This window comes from Python bivittatus, unplaced genomic scaffold (genome assembly GCF_059951505.1).
Source record: "Python bivittatus isolate LINGU-HERP-01145 unplaced genomic scaffold, Pbiv_v1 ctg000700_np1212, whole genome shotgun sequence".
Lineage (NCBI taxonomy): Eukaryota > Metazoa > Chordata > Lepidosauria > Squamata > Pythonidae > Python > Python bivittatus.
The window spans coordinates 53,926,240-53,945,573 of record NW_028277098.1 but is presented as its reverse complement, the minus strand read 5'-3'; the positions used below and the strand labels follow the sequence as shown (position 1 = coordinate 53,945,573).

Here is a 19,334-nt window from a genome sequence, read left to right as displayed (position 1 = left end):
AAAACAGAAGGGGTTATTCCTGAGATCAGTTACCGTATGCCTTATTTTCATTGCGGCAACACAGAATTTGGCTACTGAACACATAATGAAGGGTTTCAAATCTTCTAGAAGATGATTCACATAGAAATTGTCAGGCCTTCCTGGGTATTTACATATTAGGGGCAGAATGTAAATTAATCTAACATCCCTGTAGAATTTACACTGTAATAATACATGAGAAATGGATTCAATTTCCTTGTCACCACACGGGCAGGTGCAACATATTGCCTTTGCTGTTATAGATCAAGTTGATTGGTAAGATCTGGGGAGGCCCTCCTGCCAATGCCAAAACCCACAGAAGACCACTTTGTTCCTTCACTGTGGAATACTGTCTTTTCAGAAATCTGTGTAGCATCTACAAGAAACTACTGAGGTCTTCCCTCAATAAATGCAGTATTACGATTTTGGATTTGTTTCTCATCTCCTGTTTTCCTTTCACTTTTAAACTGAATATATCATTTTATACTGTTTTGATTTATTGATTGTAGTTTATATTGTAATTGTAAACTACTTTGAAATTTATAAAGTTGAGAAGCAGTATGCAAATATATTAAATAAATACATTTTTAAAACACTAAAGAAATCCAAGGTACAAGAGTATTATTTTTGTTATGCCGCAATTAATAGGAATGTTGTTAATCAAAGGACCAATAGTAGTAATTCTTGTTTTCAAATTTGGGTAATATTTAATAATGAATGGGCTAGATTTTTTTTACAATTTTTTCCTATAAAGTGTATTCTTACCAGAAATGTTAAAAGCTGATAAAAGAAGTATAAAAACCATGTTCATGTACCGGTATTTCATATTAAATATGCAACTATAAACCTACACTCGGTAACAGACTAACCAACTGTGGGGGTAGTAATTATTTACTCAGGCCATTCTTCTGTTGTGCATATTAACAGTTTATCATAAAGCTATGTCAAATTTATCAGTTGAAAATTGGAAAGAAAATCCCCATGAATCTTTTTTATACATGGCAGTTACTATGTATTCATCTAAAAGGTTACTCTTAATTTCCCATCATTCACTGTTTTAACTCTATTAAAACAGGATCTTGCTTGTGTGTTAAAGATCTTACATTCATATAGGTACACTAGAAAAATAGATGATCCAGAAATAGGATTGATCTTATGAAGGGGAAATGCCACATAAAATGTTTATCACAAAATCCATTTAATATCACTGAGTCAAATCCACACTTCTCTAATAAAAAAGTAGGTCATCATAATTACAGAATCCATTATTTAACAGTCCACCAAAATTTTACCAACCACAGCTAAAATGCAGAGAATTTGAAAACATATTCCATACTTTTCTTAGTGGTTAATAAGGTTAACAGAAGGTGAGTTCTATTAGCCTTTCTTTGTCCCTTAAGTGCAGTTAAAAAGCACTTTCACGACACATTCCAGATGCTGTTAGGCCTGCCAGAAGACAGGCAAGACTTCATTGCAAAGGAAATAGCTTTTCCAGGCCCCTTCCCCATGCTACAGAGTTTCTATGGGCCTTGAGAAACAGGTTCAGATCCTCCAAAGGAAATGCTCCCAGAACGTTGTTTTTAAGAGTTTTCTGTGGAGAAAAGGGTGGGTGGGTTCCTATTGGTGGGAACTCATCGCACTTCCCTACCTGGCTTGCTTTCTTCCTCCCACTGTCTTCAGGACTGCTTGGAATGGCTTTGAAGCTCTTCCAGTTTGGTCCCTTTTTTCCTCATTGCAAAAGAAAAAGCTACAAAGAGGACAGGAGCAGGGCACTGGCTGGAGCGCTAGTTTTCCTGTACCTCCCTGGGCCAGTTAGATGGGCATTCTTCCTGAACCTTCCTGATCCATTGAAGGTCCAGAGAACATCCAAGAGGACACTGATGCAGTAGTGTGAAAGTCCAGCAAAGAGGCAAGGCTGGTGACTGTAGAACTACAATCCATTCCTACAAGAGAGTGGCCTCGTGGAGAGAACCTGCTTCTGGGCCACCAGACAGTCTGGTCTAATAGAGCTCTATGGACCACTTTACCATACCACTGGTGATATGCCTGCTACTAGTTCAGAATCACTGCTCTGCAAAGCATAATACCTACCTGTGAGTTTATTATTTTCAAATTGTAAGCCACCACTCAAAAGTTAGGAGTTAGAAAGGCAAAGAAAAGAGAATAAATAATCTCTGGCCTATTTATATTTCCTCCTAAAGTTGTTTGTTCTAAACAACAAAAGCCCTTTGTTTTCCCACAGCCTGAGAAGTTGGGTACCAATTGCTAAGGGGATGGTGCTTCTAGTTGCTGTAAGGTGACAACTTTCTATGTAGCTGCACAGAAGCTAGCTGAGTTGAATTCAGTGGCTCTTACTCCTGGATACATATGTATAAGGTTGCAGCCTTAAGGTTTTATAACAGTCATCTTTCACCAGCACCCACAAAGGTCTCTTCCTCTGCATCCCACCACCACTCCCCTTCCCAAACAATGAACAAGCTGCTGTTTTCCCTCTCTCAGTATCCATGGAATCAGACCGCCTTGCAGCTGCCTTGCATAGCGAGATGTCAGCTGGGAATTCGACTGAGCCGGCTGGCAAGTTATCTGGAGTGGATGCAGTGACAGATGGCTAGACAATGGTACTAAAACGGGCCTTTCCCATCAACAACTAGGGCTTGCCCATTAGCTTCTTTTCAGCCGTTTAGCTTTGTATTAAAGCTGTGAGACTTGGGAGGCCTCTGTGATTCTGATCTTTCACTCCCGCTTGTCTGAGCTGGCTGCCTTTCATCAGCCTCAGAGACTCCTGAGTAGTACTTGAAGGAATTTGCTTTTTCATTGCAAAGTCCTGTTTTGCTTTCATTCCTGCACAGATGGAAAGAAGTGGGAGGAGGGGCAGAGAGCAAAACAGCACTTGCTCTATGCTTTGCTTTGCCCTTCTTTCAAAGGGAGCTATAGACACAGCCACCCTGTTTCCTGAGGGGACCTTTTGGCTTGCATTCTGCCCAATGAGATAATTCTTCTGCAATATTACATTATTCTATCTTGTATAAAGGTTCAAGAGGTGTAGGGTATGATAGGAAATGTGGGAAATAAAGCAGATTTGACATGGTAATGCCTTGGATGGAGGTATTCAAGCTGTATTTAAAGGTTCTCATTCAAGGTGGACACATCTCATCAGAAAGTCTGCCACAGTTTCTGAACTTAAATTGTACAAGGATTCTGCTGAATGCCATCTATTTCACCAATGGAAATGGTTCTCTCTGAATCTGTGAGGGAAACTAAGCAGGCTCAGGGTATTTCGAGTGTGCGCATGTCTGAACTTACACAGTGCACTAACCAAAAAAATTTGATGTGTGCATAGCTGTCCTGCTCTGCATTTACCAAGTTTGGAGGGTTACCATTTTATTTGAACTCCAACTCCCCCCCCCCCCCAATTTCAGGTCTAGAGTTTATAACCCACCTAAAATAGGAGTAAATCGGTGACATACACACATTCATTAGCCAAACATTTATGCTTAATATGTCAGATGAATAAACCTGTGTATGCAACATAAATTTCTGTTCTTTGAAAGCAAATGTCCAGTGTTATCTTTAAACAGTCGGAACACTGTGTCTACTCATGGAGAGGGTTCCTTCTAGATAAGCCAGCCTCTGCTCAAAGGGACTTTATGAGGAAGGGCAAAATGTTTCCGTTTCCTGCTTTATTATTGACTATTTACAATATTATTGCAAGATGTCTTAAGCACAGCAAAGGCAGAATATGTATGAAAATGAATAACATGTCATAATATGATGTATTTCATCGGTGTATGTAAATGTTCTTCCAGGAGAAAAAGATAGATGGGGTCCCCTGTCAGCTGCAGTACTTCACGTGTATGTATGACAAGAATCCAGTCAAAAAGAATTATCCAACATCATTGAAATGATAGCAGTGGGAACTGGTTAATGCCATGCAATGGATTAGGAATGAATTTTTTCTGGCATGATGACGACGATGATGATGTTAAGGCAAAGCTTCCTCAAGGCAGTTCACCAAAAAATGGGAGGGGGTGAAATGTATAATTATAGATTTCAGATGAATGCTTGATGGGGATGCAAAGTCTTCACTTGTTTTTGCTTGTTAAAATGGCTTTTTTCTAGATTCCCCTTTTGCAATCTTTCAAAGTAACTGTTTGTTACTGCTCCTTTAGGAACAAATGTGATGAAAACGCTAAGCAGTTCTATTTGCCATCTTAGGAACTTGCTTTTTTATCATCTTCATCTTGATGTGTTTCACTTGGAAGAATTAGATGGGTTTGGGGTTTTTTTGTTTTTTTGGTTGACAGATCACGTAGGAATTTCTTGTTCAGTATTTTTGCCAGCTGATCAACAGCCATTAAGAAACGCTGCTCTAGGTGGGGATTTTGGAGCACTAGTGCCACCCAAGGGAAGACAGAATTAGTGTCAAGCTCTGAAGCAGTACTAAAAGCAACATATCTACCACATGTGAATGTTATCCATTAACCCATTTTGCCCCTACTGGAAGAGATAAATTCATTTTTCTTATTTTCTTATGGTATATTATCTCAATTCACCTCTGCAATATGTCACCAGACAGACTTTTGCTTGTGATGTGTAGTTTTTACTGAATGATTCTGAGTGAGATGTTAACTAAATTCAACATCCATATTTGGGTAATACCTTTATTAGGATCAAGAAAAATGCACAAGAAGAACAGGTAAGCTTTTGAGTTCTCCAGAACTCTTTATCAGGCAACATCATTACAAAACAAATTCTTTTATTTTTCAGGGATTATCTATATTAGTCTCTTGCAGTAACTCCCCCCCCCCCCCCCCATATTTGTGGTACCTTAGCTACTAACAAATGCATTATTGCATAAGCTGTGGTGGATAGGAAGGATGGAGGGAAGAAGCTAGAGTGCCACAGCACAGAGCATTCCTGGAGGTAGGGAGATCCCAGAAACAGAAGCTGGGGTGTAACAGGAGCCCCTGCCGACTGAAAGCTGCCCCTCCCCAGACTGCCACAGGAAACACTGCAAAAGCGTTGTTGCTGGGTTTCATCTCATTCAACCTGTGGAGAAACTTGGTTTGGCTTTCCAAAATGGAAGGAAACCTCACGGCACCATGGGAACATAGAAAGGCAGCGACCATCTCAGGTTGGCACATTCCTTGGGTGTGGAAGGACCCTGTCCCTCAGGTTGCCACATTCCCCCTGTGGAAGGACCCTGTTGGATATTGGTGATCTGTCCAACGGTTAAAGTTGTTTCTTCTTCTACATTCAGCCTTATATATTTGTAAATAAATGCAACTACTATAAACTGCCAATAATTTTCCAATGGTCTCTTTTCAAAAGAAACTAATCCTGGATTTGTGTTGCCCCCCTGAAACTGTATGGAGAAATATTGTGCATTATTGTGGGTTCACACAATATTGGCTAAAGTGGGGTGGGTAGTTTAGAATTCTTAGTTGTGGGAACCAGGCAATGGGAACCAGCCACTGTCGTAGATGTTGGGTAATCCAAATAATCAAGTTAAGCCATGGTACAGTTAATTTATTTGGGCATAGTATGCTGTATGGGCAAACCAATTATGTTTTGTTATCCCAGCATTAGTGTGAACCCAACCTATATTTGTATTCTGGATGAGTAACAACCTAAAGTTAAATCTGAAGGACACACAGGTACAGATCTCTCCAGTTTTGCACAGATAAAGATTCTCTTCACATTTTAATACAGTATTTCAGGGATTGATCTGGTCTTGGAGGTATTACATCCCTCCATATTACTCAAAAGTCAGTGATGGGTTTAAAAAACTATCACTAATGGAAAGGATTATTGCTAATGCAATAGCCTTGTGACAACGGAACTGGTCTCTCTGAATTACAAAGTTATGAGCCCACAGTTAGCCATTTTCTCTAGCTAGTTTTTAGATGCAACATGATCCTGATGTGTACTCTCCAAAGTCAAGCACTTATTTCATTGTTTAGGTAGAAGGTCTGGACATTAATTTTTGCAAGGCCTTACTATTCAACCTTCAGGCAGAGTGGATAAATTAGTTTTTAATGTATTAATTGAAGTGTGTTATTCCATTCATATAGAGATGGCACTAAAGCTCTTTTAATACCTGCTTCTGAGCTCAGAGGATTTCCATAGTGGACTCAGTAAGAGAGCTGACCTGACCTTTGGCATGCTTTTGCTGGCTGGTAGCTACTATTGTCACCCTTTGAGTAATAAGAAGGAGGAAAAAGGCTGCTGCCTTTTCCCCAAAGAATCCCTGTGCTGTGCTGCCCTATTCTACCCCACACGTTCTGCCCCATATAGGCATTTTTGTCTTCTAGGGAGTTTTTGGGAGTGGGGGTGGGGGTTAGTCTGAATAAAGCAAGTACAAAATATTATGCATGCCAAGTATGTGCAATTGTTGAGAGTTAAATGGAATTTGATGGAATCACATTACTGGCCATCTTGCAATACTTTAAAAAATATTTTAATCAAGGCCTTTTTTAAATCAGTTCTGCTTTTTAGGATTGACTATCAAAAGTGAAGAAACCCACAATTAAGAAATGTTCCACAGAGTAGCACTTGGCACAGTAGCAATGAAGGCTTTGGAAAAGATATTCAGATGCCATAATGTGTCTATACCTATAAAGATCAGAATCACGTAGGCAATGGTTTCCTTGTGACATTATATGGAAGCATAACTTGGACTTTGAAGAAGCAGGATATAGTGGGTATTGTTTCTGAACTTTGGTATTGGAGAAGACTCCTGAGAATACCAAGATATCCAAGAAAACAAATAAATAAATCCTAGAACAAATCAACCCAGAGTTCTCACTCGAAGTACAAATAATCAAGATCAAATTATCATACTTTGGACACATGCAAAGAGCTTGATCTCTTGAAAAGTCCACAATGCTGGGAAAGGTGGAAGGGAAGAAGAGGATTACCAGCAGCAAGGATGGACTCAGTTATAGCAGCAATGGGTGCATCACTGGAAGGCCTGTAGGACCAGGTTGGGGACAGGTCATTCTGGAAAAAAATTATGTGATCGCTAAGAGTAGATTCCAACTATGTGGCATATAATCATAAGTCAGCCACTAAACCAGATGTTGGAATTCTTTATATATGCTATCTTATTGAATTATTTCCCAGTAGATACTCCTTTCCATCTCTACATATGTGTGAAATGATCCTATTATTCTGTGCTTTAATTGCTTCTCCACCTATTTGGATGCCTTTTCACTTAAATTATAATTTCACTACAAAGATACTGTGTGCACGCCACACTAGTGTGTTCACAAATGTCTGCACTGAGCCAATAGTACATATATCTGTTTTTAAAATCTAGAATCAGATGTTCTAGATATCCATTAAACTTTAGATGGTCACAAACATGAGAGAGACAGTAATTTCCTAGCATGATGATTATGGAAGAGGTCATAAAGAAAGAAGCTAGTGATTAAGGATTAGCAAAAAATAACTGCAGAAGCCCCAAATCATTGTTGTCATCGTCACCACCTTCTTCTTCAGATGTTTGGCCAAACATGCCTTGCCCTTATTCTGTTTTTCATACATTCAGCCAGTAAACCTCTAGGATATATCCACAAAACTTGGGATCCTGTTTTATTACGGTTTCAGAAAGCTGTCCTCATGTCCAAGCAAATGTGAGCAAATGTATCATGCCTTGTCCTGTACCTACTTTCATGCCCTCATGTGTCCAGAGACTGAAGATAGCTGAAAATGGTTATGGTATGACTCTGTATGTGAGTGTGAAATGTATGTATGTATGTATGTATAAAATATATTATGGCCACCCATCTTATGAAACACAACTCTGGGTGGTTCACAATAATAATGAAACCAACCAACCAACCAGTAAAGCCAAAGCCTGGTACCTCAACCAATATTCTCCAATCCATCCAATGATACAATCTCAGGGCTCCAACCTTGCCTTGTCTTAGTGCTTGGGGGAACAGACAGCTCTTTACGGCTTTCCAGAAGGCTGAAAGAGTGGAGGCCTACCACATCCCATGGAGAAGGGTGAAATAATATATTTGTACTCTTTTTATAGCTAATTATTGGAGTTTTGATTGGGAGGATCAATCACAACTAATGGGAAGAACTAATCATAAAGTCTGAGGGGCATATGGCTCAAGAAGGACAGCAAAGAATATGGAAGAATCTCCATAGAATACACTGAAAACCATTTTGGGATTGGAATTATTCTTAATTGCAGAAGAGTTTCCTAAAGTGAAGCAGATTTTAATGTTTTAGTTTCCCTTGGACAAAAGACAAGTTTGTGCAATGATGTATGAACATACGGACTTTTGTTCAAACCTGTTCCTGAAACCCTCTGGGTTTATTGAAGAAGTTTATTGTGACTGCATTTACACAATAGTGAGTTCCTAAATGTAAATTTGGGTCAAAGTGCGTGCTAGGTCCAGAATTCCTGAAAACTTCAGCATTACCCTCTGTTGTATACATTCACTGATCTACAAGCAGGCTGGCTTAAAGTCATAAAGTCATAAAGACAGATTTCATCAATGATATACTGAGAAACCAATAAGCAAGTGTGCCAGTTTGGGAAGCACAAAGATTCAGACGAAATTCCTAGCCTAGTTTCTTTTTAAATAGCTCATGTACTACTAGTAGTACTACTTCTCCTTCTCATGTGCTGACTCCTCAGCCTATGACAAGAATGCATGAGCACACTATTCAGCAGTGGGATACTGTCTGCTCAGATCCATTTCTGCTATTAGCTTAGTGGCCAAGAAAATGCTTTTTCTAGGTGGACTTCTTTAGTCTCTGTTCATACCTTATCAGTGCAAAGCACAAATGGGCACAATGGTCCTTCTGTGACACCTGCTTTCACGCATGAATAAAAGCAGCTACCTCTTGGGTGAACACTGCTCTCAGTCCGGGGAAGATACAGTTTATTGCATGAGCATTTTGCTCTTACAGGATCATGTGCTCTATATGAAAGAAACTTTTCTATATTAGTTATATCTACATCTAAGCCCATATTACCACATTTTATTAGTCCATAGTATTGCTTCTTTAAGCCTGCATATTACCTTCCAATGTTTATGTAAAGTTTGGTAATAGTAAATGGCTGGCTTAAAACAGGCAGAAAATTCAACAGATGCTCTAAAGGGGAACACTGTGGGGAGGGGATGGGGGAAGTAAACTGCTATTGAAAGTTATACTCTTTGCTTATACAGTCATAGAATGTATATATATCTTTGGGCTGCACAATTCCAGAAGACCATAAGATGGCAGCAAAGAGTTTTGCCATATCTCTCTGCTGACATCTAGTGGTTCCTAGGATATTCATATCCCAGCTATATATGCCTATGTAGAATCTTTACCAGAGAAATGAGATGTCAGAACACAATACCTTTGTCATGCAGTCAGCCCTGGTTGTACATATGCTTCCTTTATGTGGGGAGTGTAGCGTAATAGAGTTGCCTTACCAGTTACGTTTCTGGTCTACGAATACTGGTAGTAGATCTCACAGGCCTGAAGCAGAAGTCACTCCAAGTTCAGAACTTCCTATCTAGAGAAGGTATGAACTGAACCATTACCATACACTTTGAAAGTACGTGTGTTCTATCACACAGAGCTAGATTTGCTCCACATGTGGCATATAACAGCCATACTGGAACATGAAAACATAATTAAAACAACTGTGAACTACTGGCCAACTTGTGCTAAAGAATGTGTCAAATTCTCTACCAACAAGGCAATCTTACACTTGGAGACCACCTTTTAGTACTCTCAGTACTAAAAAAGTTATAAATCTGTTAACTGATTAGATTTGCACATCTCAATTAGTCAGTTTTTAAACAGCGGTTTGTTGAGGAAATCACAATGGATTGGGTTCACACAATGTATTAAGCCATAAAACATAATTTACTAGGGACAATGATTAGGTTCGTACAACATTCTAAACCCAAACCAAGTAAACTACATGAGATGTAAATCCAGCCATTGCATCCAAGTGTATATCTAGTAATCTTCATTTTAGTCCTCATAGATGGTAAATTTTGTTTGCATTTTATTATTTAACTATTAATTTAGGGAATTAGCCAAACCAAATCTGCAATCTTTTTAACCAGGCTGTTTTTTTTTTCTTTTAATAAAATACAACCTTCTATTTTGCAATTACAAACTAGACTATAAACTGGTGTCTAGTGAAATGTCTCTGAAAATATGTGCTCAAACCATACATCCATTGTTAAGTTAGGCATTTGATCCAATTGTGAACATACTCAATCTGTAATTAACCATGTTGAACATGGAAAACCAGAAGTTCCCAGGGGTGCCTATTAGTAAAATATGTTTTATTTTCATGTATTTCTATGTTGGAGAATACAAACTACCTGACAGAGAAATCCAATCCAGTTCCTTTGGGGGATTTTTATTGTTTGTTGCCTGAAATAGATAAGTATTCCTGCACCCTCTGCATTTTTGTTTGACCTGCCAGTCACAAAATAGGAGACAGGACCATGCTGGACTATAAGCATCTAGTAATGTTGCTTTGTTGAGCTGTCTGTGATCTCATCCCATTGTTCAGTAGGGGCAACATCCCTGTCTTTCTCAGACTCTGGCACAGATCTAATCTAGGCTTTCCCTTAGACTTCCCATCAGGTTTTTTTAGGATGGACAATTTTTAAGAAATTTGTATTTGGAAAAGTTTGCTTCCAAATTCTGAGCCCCGGCACACCCTTCATTTTGCTCTCTAAGTCACGCTTGCAGCTGTACTGAACATTTGTGATGCACAGGTTTTGATGTAAGCATAAAAAATGGAAGGTTCATCCACTGGCTCTCTTTTAAAATAAGAATTAAGTTGTTCTGTGAAACCTACTACATCTATTGACCTGACGCGCTTGCTTTGACCTCATCAACAATTCAGGGCAGGCTGCATGCACAGTTGACCTCAGAAAATGAAACATTTATCTTTGAAGGCCACTCTTCAACTTCTGTGGAACACTGTTTTCTGATGGCACAAATGAAGGAGAAAGTAGCAAATAAAATAAAGGTTGTTGAACTGCAGGTATAAATTGAAATACATAAATCTGAAACGGCTTAACATTAGTATGACTTAAACTCTTAAAGACAGTAACCACTATTCAGCAAGCAAGAAGGTCATACTAAGTGGGCAAAGACTGTTTATTTTTTGCTTGCTTTTAGGAGCATATGACAGATTGTGGATTTGGGGATAATGTGCTAACATAAGTTCACAGATCATGCTACACACCTTGGTTTGTTTATCCATTGCTTACTAAATAAACCATTAGTGACTGGCCTTCTAAGCCAAAACCCATGGTTTACAAAGCACAGTGGCTGGATTCATACAATATGCCAAACCAAAACAAGAGCAACTACATTATGGCTTAGTGTGATGTATAAATCTAGCTACTCTTTTCTGACACCAAACCAGAAAGTGCAATCAACAGAGAAAGGGATCTTTTGCAGTTAGCACCAAACATTGGCTGCTATTAAAAAATAACCCCAGGTGCCCTCAACCGTAACAGATCTGCATTTCCAATAAATATATATGGTCTTTTGGGTACCAAACCAAGTTCTGAAAGGGGAGTGTCCTTTTCTGCCACTGTAATGTAGAGACAAATTGCATTTAGATTGCACACAGACAGCAGGTACAAGCAGGAAGATTGATGAGACAAAAAGTTCTGACACTACTTGAAATGCAGGCAGATCCTTCCTTTAGCCCAGCAATATACACAGGAAAATCTTGTAGGTGGCTTCTTTTCCCACCCTAACAGGCAGAGTACTGTAAAAGGCTGCTTAGTAATTATTAATGTGGTGCTTTATCCATCTGTGGGACAGGAGCAAGGAAACCTTTCTCCTCTAAACCAGCTATGTTCACTGTCTTAACCAAGCAGGGAAAACAGTAGCTGGATTGATCAGAACATAGGAGGACGGCTATTTCCACTCTAGGACTTTGGTTCCGAATCAGTTTCTGGTTAGTATAAGAATTTAAACAATTAGAACTAATTTTACATGAAGTCAATTTCCTTGATATATTCCGATTACAAATACTAGGTAGGGATTACTGAGGATTATTCCCAGGTTAGAGTTAATGGCACAGGAATCAACGTTAGATCAGGATTAAGCATACAGGAGATAAGAGGGAGCACTGTGATGATATCCTACAGACTGATATCTAACCAGGGTTATGGGGTGGAAGAATGACCTTCTTTCTTTTGCTTATTTACTACTAGAGATGCCAAGTGATGCTTGACCCAAGAGGCTCTGAGAGAGAATCAGCTCCACTCTTCTAAGGTCACATGCTGCTCTTCTGGTCATTTCACTTTAACAAATGCTGTCCACATTACATACATTGGTGTCTAAAATTTTCTGTCTCACACAGCCTGATGAATTTCTGTATGCAGGATTAAATTCACCGCCAGGAGGATCATGTTCATCTTAAGTAGTAAAGGAATATGTTTTGTTTCTTAAACTAATATTTGTGATCTCTTTGGTGGATCAAGGATTACTGGGAAGACATGAAGCGGGCTTACTCCAGCAATAGTAAGGGTATATATGGCTCTTTTAATTTTGCTAAATCAACATTTTCATGCAAGAAAACCCTACTGGTTGATGTTAGAAATGACAGTCCTGCCTAAGTACTAAGCTTTTCTAGCAAATATTCAAAGCTAGAGCAGGGGTTAAAAGTGTGGACACCCACACATGCAAATTCATACTTGCACACATATGCATCATGAAACATCTACAGGCTGTTTACATTCCCACTTTAGTCCAGGCTTTCATTCAGCTTATACAGCTATAGTCAACCAGAATTGGAGGCCGAACTGCTGTTTAGGAACATAAAGCCCCTAGTTTAGTCCCTGGCATTTCCGGTAAATGGATCTCAGAGACCAGGGCAAGAAAAATCTTTGTCTTGTTATTTTAAAGAATCCCAGTGGCCAGGCAAAGTAGAGAATACCAAGCGGGCCTAATTTCAGACAAAGTAACTGCAAGCGTCCCAACCATTAAATATGATAACACATACTCTGAATGTGATAGAATTGGTATTGATGCATCCAGTGCAAGTATTTGTGCAAGGATTATTACACTGAGATTAAGCTGTGCTCCTGTTTTATATATTTCTATCTTTCAACCATATCTTAACTGAGGTCTATGGCATTCAGGGTACAAGCCTTTTTCCATGTATGTATGTATGTATGTATGTATGTATGTATGTATGTATGTAAATAGGTACCAAGGGAGTTCCCCCACTCCCAAATTCCTTCTGAAGGAGATGTATCACAACGAATTAAGTCATAGCATGAAAAAAAAGTAGCCTATAACATTCTAGTGCAAGGTTCTTTTTCCTTCCCTTTCTTCCTTTCGTATCACCAGTCCTTAAGCTGTTCTTATCTTGCTGTTAAGTAACTGTTCTAATCTTCTGGGAATTTTAGGAAATTAGTCTACTGCAAGATCTAGAGGAGGAAGAGGAGCTCCTGAACATGGAAATTGCCAAGATTCCACATGAACAGATTTACAAAAATTGGTCAATCATTTCTAGTTCATTATTGCTAAACTCTCCCTGTGCTCACTATCACCCATGAATTCTTTTCATTCACTTGCTCTTTATTTTTTTTTAAAAAGCATCCTTTCCTAACCGTAACCCTTTGGTAGGGTTACAGACAGCTTGCTTTGATGGCATACTTCTTTTGAGGTTTCATTCCTCCTAATATACTAAGAAAGGAAAGTTGGAAAGTCCCAGAGCTAATCAGTGAAGGCCTGTAGCAGATGTCAGCACCTAGCTAACCTTGACTTATCTTGAAAATTTAAACACAACTGGACCTGGTTAGTGCTTGGATGGGAGACTACTAGGGATTCCTAGGGCTGTAAGTTAGATGGGAAGTTAAAAAAAAAACATGCTGGCAGTAGCAATGGAAACATTTTCATATTGTTGCCAAAAAGAATGCATGGACATATCCATGAAATCACCAGGAGTTAAGTGTGACTTAAGAGATACTTCTAATTAGTTAAAATGAGGGGATTTGCTTCTCTGGCTTAAGGATCACTTTGAGCTCCAACAACCCTAGATTAGTTCCCATATACACTGATGGCAGAGCCTTAGGGCTATGATCACAGTTGCTATGGCTGTTTGGTCTTTGATAACTGGATCCATTCACAGCTTTGTGCAATACACTCTATGGCTTATTGTGTCGCATATGCCTATTATACTTCTGCTATCCTTCTCTATCCAGAGGCAACCAATAAATAAATTGTAACTAGCAATGGATTCTGAATCCAGAGCAAATAAAAATCTTTGCAGGACACTATGTTAAGAGATGTTCCTTTGATTAATTCTTTCTCATGGCCCCAAGTCCACCTATAGTAAAGGGAGCATTCTGAACTGGCCAGAATAGGCAACATACAGGGTTTTTGAGGGGGACCTGAGAAATGGGAATAGGAGCAAGATGCATCCTTGGCTTGGATGACCTCACCCCATAAAGGGAATGTGGACTGAAGCATCACAATATTGTGAAAACCATCTCCTTATATCATTCTGTTTCTACATTCCACCCCTTGGGGGGGAAAAACCAATTTAAACATAGGGAGGGAGGAATTTAAAAAATAAACAAACAACAGATAAGTGTCAGACTCAGTGCCATTTGTTTTAGGAAGATGTTCAAAGGCCATAGAAGCAGCTCCCAGGAAAAAGTCTCCAGCTAGAATTGCTCCTATCTACATATTACAAAGCGGAATTGCATGGCTCCTGCTATAATGGAATGGCTCATAAAATTCCCCCTTTCCCCCAAACACCTGGAACATGCTTGGTCTCCTAAATAAACATGAGAAAACTTGGTTGAAGATGATGAGGCCATCAAATAGTTCTGGAGCAATATAGACTGCCACAGGCTCCTGTCTTGCTGAAGTTCTGAAAGAATGTGGAGATGTGCTAAAATCCTAGCTGTTAATCTGATGTAATTTGACTATAATCTGTAATTGGAATCTGACTATTAAGCTGCCAAAGAAAGAGCTGAAAGAGGAAGGCAGTAGATCTGCATCCAGCCATGTTGTCTTCTTGTCTTTGTTGCATCTTAGAGAAAGCAAGGTAGGGATGCAAAATTCCAGCTTACCAGTTCCCAAGGCTGTTGGTTCTTTCTTGCAGTTTAATGCTCTAAAGTTTAAAATCTTTGGGGTTAACTCCCCTTTTCACTAAGCTCTTGATGGGAGAGAGAGCATCATTTCCCCTTTCACTGCTATATTTCCAAATTTTGTTTCATCTTTTTTCACCGTCAAAAAGCACAAAACAGGCTTTGAATTATGTCCTGAGAAATCTGGTATGGTGTAAATGTTCATTTTGGTTTTTTTTAAAAATGTTTTAGCAATACTTAAAAAAAAGCTGTTTAGGCATTTTAAAAGTTCTTTTTCACAATGTCTTGGCTACTTGGGACTACTGCTATAGCTGGAGCTATAGAGAACAATATGATTTAATTTGCATGAAGGGTAGCTAAAAATATGATTTCTAGGCTCATTTTATCCATCTGAGGAAGGAGACAGATACCTCTGAAAGCTTATGGCCCTATTATAAAATGACACACAACATTTTGGCTGCAATAGGTGAATAGGCCTGCTCTCCTGAATTTCATACTTGCATGGGTATTTGGGAGGAAAATCCCCTAAGAGGGGAAATACAAATGCAGTAGCAGGATACAGGAAGCCTAGTTAGTACTCTGGATCATTCATGTTTTATCTCTGTTTTCTCAATGGGACATTTGCAAAATTCCAATGCAAGGGAACTGAAAGATCACATTCCAAAAACAGAAGGCTCAGAAACTGCTGAAGAGAAAGTTGAGACATCAGGTTTTCAACACTGGACACAACAAGAAGGGAACCAAACAGGAATGCTGTTACAGACTGTGGCAGATTATAGAGTAGTGCCTGACTTGTCGATAAAGATGTGGACCTGTTCCTGTTCTTTCCTTCCATAGTCTGAATGATCACAGCAGTCCAACTAATTCAGTCCCTGCCTTGTCCCTACTACATCCTCTCCCGCCTTCATTTGGTGAGGCTCCCACAATGGGAGTATCCGAGAAGACTGAACTGACTGAATCCGGATCAGACAATTTTCTCTCTGCCTTCTGGACTCCTTTGGGTGCATGTTTGGGGGAGCTGGTGGGCTTGCATTTGCCATTCTGGCCTTGGGCTCTGCTTGGCACCGTGTTCCGATTTAATCCTTCCTTGCCCCCAGTTACTTCAGCATTGTGATTTGGAGTGGTACTGAGCACTGAAGAGTTGATACTGTCCTCTTGTTGGTTAGCCTGCTTTTCATTGCTGCGGCACCAGCAACGGCACGGAGTCAGATAAAGATAGATGAGCACAAGAATGACACTCAGGATACAGCCCACTAGTGTGGTATAGGCTGTGTTGAGCATGTCTGGGGCTCCATGAAGGGTATAGTTATGGACTGTGACTTGTACATAGAGGGTCTCATTGAACACCTGGCTTACTGCATAACAGGTATACAGGCCCATATCCTCTATGGTGATATTGTTTATCTGAAGGCTTCCATTTGGCAACAGAGTAATGGAGCTATTATCACCCTCCTGCTGAACATGCTCATATCGGGGTGTCACCCATTCCTTAACTGTCACTCCTCGTTGCCTAGTATCGCAATTGATGGTTACCCGGTCCCCACGGTGGACCTCTAGGGCTTGCTCCTTGAATGCACTGCAGTTCATGCCCTCTGGATCATACAGGCTGGAAATTGAGACATTTTTATCCTTGGTCTGATCCAAGCATTTGAGCTCTTCCTCAAAGTCCACAGCTGAGCTTAGCTGCCGTTTCTGCCAGTGGGTGAAGAGGTTGTAAAGCTCACAGTGGCAGCTGAGTGGGTTGCTGTGAACATAGAGGCCATTTTTCACCCAGGCTGGGAGCCCATTGACCTCCTTCACAAACAAGTTCTTGATCTTGTTGGAAGAAAGGTCTAGCAGTGCCAATTCAGGGAGCTTAGCCTCTCCTTTTTTAATGAGCTCCAGGGGGAAGCGGGAGATCTCATTATGGCTAAGGTACAGTTTCCGGAGTTTGGCCATATCCTCAAAAGCCGAGCGGTCAATCTTGGAGATCTTGTTGCTATATAGGAGCAGCACCTCCAACTCAGTCAGTTTACTAAAGATGTTCTCTCCTAGTGTATCAATGGCATTGGAGGAGAGGTCCAAGTATTTCAGATGGGGGACATTGCAGAAGGCCTCGGTGGAGATGAAATAAAGGCCATTGTGGCTAAGGAACAATGAATGCAGATGAGGGAGCTGGAAAGGGGTCCACTCTGCTCGCAGGCGGGTCAGCTGATTGTGGCTGAAGTCCAGGACAGCAGCATATTGAGGAAGGTGAGGAGGGAAGACTTTCAGGTCCGCTTTGGAGCAGCTGATGATGTTGCTGGCACACACACAGTTCTTGGGGCAATTCAGCGCCAACCCCCCTTGCCGACCAGTGCCCAAACTCAATAGCACCAGCAGCCAAGATGCTCTAAAGCTCAGCGCAAGACATTGGCGGGACGCTGGGGCATCCTGAAACCACATTGTAAGACTCAGCGAGGAAGAGTCAGGGTCCTGATCTGGAGAAGATACAGAAGGGCAGGAACCATGGAGGTAGCAGTAAGGGCGCTGGGACAGGGTCCACCAGGCGCTGCCAAGGTCCGGTGTTCGCCAGAACCCTAAGCAGAGGACGGGAACTCTGAGGCCAAGGGGGCAAAGTGCCCGCTGTACTCATCCCCTGAGCAGTACCGGCAGGATCCACCTGCTGCAGAGGGCGATCCGAAGGACGGCGAAGGCCAAGCCCTTGTCCCGGCTTCCTCCAGCCCCGCTGGGGAAAAGATGCCTCTCATGGACAAGTCGAGCCCGGCTCACGCTTCCACGTCCGCTCCTCCCCTCCTCAGCCTGTCGGCCAAGCCCTGCAGGCTGCCACGCGGTGTTGCATTGCACCAACAGTCCCCCAAGCGGCAGCGCCAACCGCTCATTCACTCACCGGCGAACAAGCTCCTCTTCCTCCGCTGCTCAGCCCATCCCGGCAGGTCGGTTCCCGCAGCGCTGGCTTCTCATGCGGCCTCCTGCGGTCACAGACAGGAACGAGAGGACCGGGCTGCCGAGGAAGCCGAAGCGGGCAGCTCCTGTTCTGAAGGAGTCCGGAGCCGCTGCCAGTTCTCCCAGGCGGGGGTGGGGACGGAGCTGCCGAGGGCTATCCCGCGCGACCAGAGGGCTCGACTGGGCTCTAGAGGGGCTGCTGGGGGGGATAGGCTCGGGGCGCCGAAAGTGCTGAGCAGGCTTCCGGCGGTGCGGATCGGTCACCGGAGCAAAGACACGGCGGCAGCCGGAAAGGTTAATCCAGGCTGGTTGACTGGGAGCAGGAAAGGCGGGCAGGCAGGCTGCGCGCGCATGTGCGCGCGTCCTGGGAGTGCGATGGTCTTGCACACTAGCTCCTAGCACGCTCACGCTCACACCCACCCACAGCCTGTCAACGGAGGAGGAGGAGGAGGAGGAAGAGGAAAAGGCTGGCCAAGCAGTCCTAGAGAGCTAGCCCCAATATGCACACGCGTAGACGCACCGCCGGCACTTTGGCAACCTGGAAGCTATCCCAACTGCAGCCCAGGGACTCCGACGCTAAAGGGAGGCGGCGGAGGCTACCGGTGGAATGGGGAGGGTTGCCGAAACGGCGCCCCGGCTGTTTTGAGGACGCTCCCTCCTCCTCGCTGCTAGTAGCCGGCAACTAGCGCGAGCCCCGACGTCCGACCTGAAGGCAGTTCTCGCCAGGCTGTGCGTCAGGGCCGAGGGCGAGTGTCCGCGAGCGGTCCTCGGCTTCCCGAGGCTGGGCGGGCTTGCTCGGCGAGGAAAGAGCCTCCTTCGGAAAAGCAGCCGGGTTGCATTCGCGCCAATCGTCTCTTGTTATTGTTTGGATAAAAATGATATTCTTGAGGCGGGGGGTTAAGGGCGGGACGGGCGAGCGGACCGACCAGTCAACAATCGCTGCCCCGGAGGACGTGCGGGTTCGTAGGGTTCGATGGGCGCCCTCGAGCCAATGAAGGGAGGCAAGTTTTTAACCAGTCACTTTCCGGAGCCCCTGCGATCGGCGGATCTGACTGTACCGCTGAGGCAGGGAAACAGAAAGTCCTCGATGCTTCGCGGCAGCGCATTCAAGTAGCATCTTCGCAAACATGGCGTTACTCGGGGAAAGCGGGGAGGAAAACTTGCGGAAAAGTTCGGGAAAAACGAAAGATTGAATTTAAAAGGGCAGACAGGTGGCGCCAGTAAAGAGATGCTTGGATCGGCTTCCAGAGGCTTTTGACTCACTGTTTGACCTCTAATACT

At 42.1% G+C, this 19,334-nt stretch overlaps 1 protein-coding gene across 1 annotated transcript; it reads right to left on the bottom strand.

Annotated features, from left to right (window-relative positions):
- Positions 1-309: 309 nt before the first annotated feature.
- On the bottom strand, positions 310-19,005 carry AMIGO1 (adhesion molecule with Ig like domain 1). Its single transcript, XM_088154226.1, has one exon. It carries the CDS (start codon positions 17,550-17,552, stop codon positions 15,975-15,977), a length of 1,578 nt encoding a protein of 525 aa, XP_088010352.1. The 5' UTR covers positions 17,553-19,005; the 3' UTR covers positions 310-15,974.
- Positions 19,006-19,334: the final 329 nt, after the last annotated feature.

Bases quoted from the DNA above. Each gene is read 5' to 3' on its own strand.
- AMIGO1 (XM_088154226.1), bottom strand. From the start codon at position 17,552: ATGTGGTTTCAGGATGCCCCAGCGTCCCGCCAATGTCTTGCGCTGAGC.